Raw genomic sequence first — 5,000 nt, forward strand, 5'->3', positions numbered from 1 at the left:
TACATCACACTGGAACCAGTAAGAAGCTGAACAACCGGACGTGCAGGTATGAGATCCTCCAATATTTCCAAGCTCAACAGCGTGATTATTGGGTTAACCTGCGCCTTCAAGGTAAGCTTGCATGCCTGCAGTGCGCGGATCATACGGTCTCACACTCGGCGTTACAAAACTCAGCCGTTAACGGAGGGATCCTAAAATTTGTTATTAAAGCCCGGCTGCAAACTCTCCCGACTAAGTACAATCTTTCCCTGTGGTTTCCCAAACACCACGAACCATTCTGCTTATTACACAGCGATAAAACACTGGAAGCCCTTTACATCGCGCGCCACGATCGCATCGTAAACACAACAGCTCAAAAACTGCGCAAAGTTTCTGGACAAATTGCAATACATACGAACAAGACTGTTCAAACTAGTTGGTTTTCAAATCTGAATGATAACACAAACCTTCTACAAAGTGTCCTCAGAGAAAATCCAAACACTCCAGACATTGTAGTTGTCAATGAACTCTCTAAAAACATTCTGATTCTGGAAGTGGGTTGTTGTTTTGATATTTACATGGACTTTTGCTTTTCTGAGAAAATGTTAAAATACCAGTCATTAACAAATGCTTTAGCAGTGTGTGGTTACAGCACAAAATTGATCATCCTAATCTTTGGTAGTTTAGGACATGTGCACAGATTATGCGTCAGGGGTTTGCAAATTGCTGGACTGAGTAAAAAGATTTCTAAGCAAACAGCCAAATACTGTTCTGTGTCAGCAATCATAGGCAGTCTGCATGTTTGGAAAAGGCGATGTCACCTTTATCCATAGTCTATTTATTTATATAGTCATGTGGTTGTGACTATTGTCGTTGTGTGTATTGTCAGGTGAAACATAACAGGCTCTTTGTGAATATTTGGATGCTGTGTTGTTTTAATCAGTATTGGTCATTCCAAATAAAATAATCAAATGTGTGTGTGTGTGTGTGTGTGTGAGTGTTTATTCTGGAGGCGCCGCGTCAGGCTCACGTGTGCGAGTAAGAACTGAACTCACCGACACTGATAACACACTGCTCTTCATCATTCCGTCCATCATCAGGGAATCCTCTTCGGCCTAAACCAGAGGAAAACTCACTTTACTTTCAAACGCATAAAGAGAAACTTTAGGACTTGTAAAAACAAAAAATCATGTTTATTAAGCCAGAGCAGCTTAAAACATTCAAGTTTAAATTATAAACTAACAAAATGAAAGTCCCCCTGTGGTGAAAATCCAGGTTTTAATGTTGTTTATATGTCTATGTGGTGTTTTTAATACGCTTTCAGACAAACACTTTTTCAGTTTCCTTAAAACTGCAGTGAACCAAAGACAGTCTCAAAAACACGCTTTGAAATCGCTGGTGTTTCTGACGTCACAAACTACCTTGTAACCAATCAGATCAACGTGTGATCGTCAACGAGTGGATCTCTGAGTGAGTGAGTGAGTGAGTGGAGGCGGGGCTCATTTGCATATTCAGAGAACAGTGCATACTAAATGAGGCAAGGGTGTCGAGTTACATTCAAAATAATAAAAGGCATGAAGATTTTTTGGTCAAGGAAAAAACTTTTAAATATGTCATTTTGGTGATCAAAGATGAGTTTTAAGGGATACAATTATTGACTTCAGGGTAGGGTGACCAGACGTCCCGTTTTTCCCGGGACAGCCCCGTATTTCCACTCTAATTTTAGTGTCCCGACTTATTCTGAAAAAATCATATTTTGTCCCTTATTTCATCGTTAATATATATATATTTTTTTTATATATAATAGGTTTCGTTTCCGAAAGGCTAAGTGAATATATATGTTACGTTCAAACCGTGTAGCGCGCGCATGACAGAGAGGGAGAGACCTTGTGTGTGTGTGCTAGTGTGCCTAATGAAGCGCATGTAAGACGCATTAATAGAGGGAATGCATTAACGTCACTTTCCCGCCGGAACTCGCCCCCTCAGCCGGACTGAGTGGCAGAAGAGCAGCTGCGGGACTGGATTTAATAGGGGAAACTGCGAAAACGCAAGTAAAACAAACGATTATCAGTTTAAACTAAAGATTGGACTCAATATAGTGTTCCTTACAACTTACTAAAGATCCAGTGATCCAGTGATATAAACATGCAGCCAGGAATCGTGTTTCCTGACATTTATATGTGCCTGATTTCGACACCGGGGAAATACATACAGCAAATTTGCCTGTGAATGCTTTATATAAATACAATATAGGCAGGTCTAAATCCAGGTGATCACTTATCAATGTTATATATATCATCATATCGTCTAGAGACTTAAAACTTGTATAGTTTTTTGTCAGTGTTTATTTAAAAATGTCAAATTATACAGAATATACAGTGGTAAATATTTGATTGATGAGTTGTCACTGCAATATATAACAATACAATATATAGAGAATGATTTTACCACTAAATTCAGCATATTGACACAAAAATGATAACTGCAAATCCACCTTTCGCTGCCTGGAGTCCAGTTGTTTCTATGAATTGTACAGTAGCGATCTATTTGCTTCTCTGTTCTGTAGCTTTAGGTAGTCTGTAAAAATATTCCTCATATTTCTTGTCAAATCTAGTTGTACAGTCAGTCTCAAAGCTCTTTCCCGTTTTAGACGCGTTTTGTGTGTTTTTCCGCAGCATTCACACTGAAAACCAATGCTGCCGCTCAGTGTTTTTGCCACTCCGGCCAACGGTGACGTCACGTGCATTCCCTCTATACGCATGCGTTCTGTATCTGTCCCGTACTCCACTCCGAGAAATCTGGTCACCCTACTTCAGGGGGACTTTAATGGAATAAAGAATCTCACAAACATTTTACACTAAAACAAATTAAAAGAAATAGGCATATTTTTGTAAGACACATTTTCACATTGTGATAAGAATTAAAAACAATTTTGTTGGATTACAGTTATGGATTTTTGTTTAATTCTCATTCTCAAATATACTATACTAATACTATAATTTAAAATTAAATCAATACTTTACACTAACAATTTGTTTTTGCATTATAGCATTAAGAATATTACAATGCTTTCTAAATTAACATGAATGTCACAATGCAACAATATTATATCTAAATATCTATATTTTGTTGTTGTTTGTTTTGTCTTTTACTGTATTATACTTTCTAAAGGCATAAGAATTAATAGCTAAGTATTATAATGTATATACGGTGCATAATTAACGTATAAAATTTGCATTACAGTAATAAGAAAATAATGTAAATGCACAAAAAAACTTTTATGCTGTATATAATTTATTTATTTATTTATTTGGATTCTGTGGTGAATATAAAATCTGAATAGAATATTTCTGTTTTATTATAGTAGCTGAAATATTGAAATAAGATGAATAAATAAAATAAATGAAACCTAAATATCAATATTAATAAACAAAACCACAAAACTAATAAAAAGACTAAAATGCACTTAAACTGAAGGTATGGATGTGACAGTACCGCAGTCCTGGGGTCCGAGATGGAGTTGAGTCTCCTCATCGACACCTGCCTCGACAGACTGATCATCTCCACCCTGACACACAAACACCCTCATCATCTTCATCTTCATCTTCACACAAACACAAGGTCAAAGGTCACGGACTCACGTTCTCGCGCTGAGCGCCCTTTTCAGCTTCTTGTTCTTGCGCCTGAGGCGACAGTTGACGAAGACGATGGTGATCACAACGACGAGCACTAGAGTCCCGACGACTGACGCCCCCGCGATGATGAGCAGCGTCTCCGATGGGCTCTTCATCAGCTCCGACAATTCACTGACACGTCCTGAGAATAACCAACAAATCAGCTGTTGAGTTCATTTAAAGGTGCAGTGTGTAAGTTTTAGCGCATCTAGTGGTGAGGTTGTGAATTGCACCCAACAGAAGTTACGCTGGCCGACAGGAAGTGATGTCGTCGTCTGAGACAGCAGAGTAATAATGAGGTTTCTTTACAAAGATAAATTAAGAAATTAGGTTTACTTAATTATTCAGTAAAACGATATGTTACTGTGAATATTATTGTTACTTGTTCATCATTGTGTCAGTGTTTTATTCGCTGAATTTAGCAGCTTCATTACATGAAGAACAACATAGTGACGAAACGCGTTTGTCCGTTCAGGGCCACCGTAGAAACATGTGGATGTAAGGAAACCCGCGGTGTGTGTAGAAACGGCTCATTATAAGCTAATAAACACATAACGCTTCTTTAAGGGCTTTATACACCACTGAAAACATAGTTATGTTTATGATATTGCATTTCTGTCAACAGATCCTCCTAAATATTACACACTGCACCTTTAAAGAGGATCTATTACGCCAGTCTAGCTGTTGTTTTCAGGCTCTACTAGAACAGGTTTTGCTGCTTGAATGTTGATTATTTTCCTCATATTCTCCATTGTTGCGGCTCCTCTCTTCCCAGTCTGTCAGTAACGCTCTGTTTACTTCCTGTCTCTATGAAGCCCCTCCTCCTGAAAAGCACACTGTGCTCTGATTGGTCGGCTGGATCAGTGTGTTGTGATTGGTCGAGCGCTTCGAGTGTGTTTCAGAAATCTCTGTACACACACCACACTTTACAGTTTCATTCATATCTATATTCTGAAGGTTGTTCATATATCATTCTCATGATTTCTACATCATTTTATTCCTGAGAACATGATGAAATGTATTTATTTATTTATTTGTTGACAATATTTTCTGATTTATTTCCAAACTCCTCCATGTAAAAAAAAATCTAACTTTCGAGTCTAACTATCCAATATTCAGATTTCTGTATGGAAATGTTCGCACATGAGTGCATATTTAATTAGACAATGCTTCATTTGCATATTTAAACATAATTTTTCAAAAAAACCTGTAATACAAAACAATTGTCTTAATGTTCTGTAAATAAGCTAGTGATATCTATTAGTTAAATTATTTACCCTATTCTTTTTTAGTATCTTAAAAATTAAAATTTAAATAATTAAATTAAATTAAATAATGAAATAAAAT

The 5,000-nt window shown here is 37.0% G+C and overlaps 1 protein-coding gene across 2 annotated transcripts in view; it reads right to left on the bottom strand.

Annotated features, from left to right (window-relative positions):
- Positions 1-5,000, bottom strand: part of nectin4b (nectin cell adhesion molecule 4b) — a 47,169-nt gene that overhangs the window by 8,192 nt on the left and 33,977 nt on the right. For both annotated transcript variants that reach the window (XM_077230501.1, XM_077230500.1), the window contains exons 7-9: positions 3,621-3,795; positions 3,475-3,547; positions 1,035-1,094 (exon numbers count right to left, since the gene is read on the bottom strand). In XM_077230501.1, the coding sequence (XP_077086616.1) occupies positions 1,035-1,094; positions 3,475-3,547; positions 3,621-3,795 (308 nt within the window). The remainder of the gene's footprint in view (positions 1-1,034; positions 1,095-3,474; positions 3,548-3,620; positions 3,796-5,000) is intronic.

Source organism: Siphateles boraxobius, unplaced genomic scaffold (assembly GCF_051911475.1).
Source record: "Siphateles boraxobius isolate OS27281-9 unplaced genomic scaffold, OSU_SipBor_1 146, whole genome shotgun sequence".
NCBI classification, from domain to species: Eukaryota; Metazoa; Chordata; class Actinopteri; order Cypriniformes; family Leuciscidae; genus Siphateles; species Siphateles boraxobius.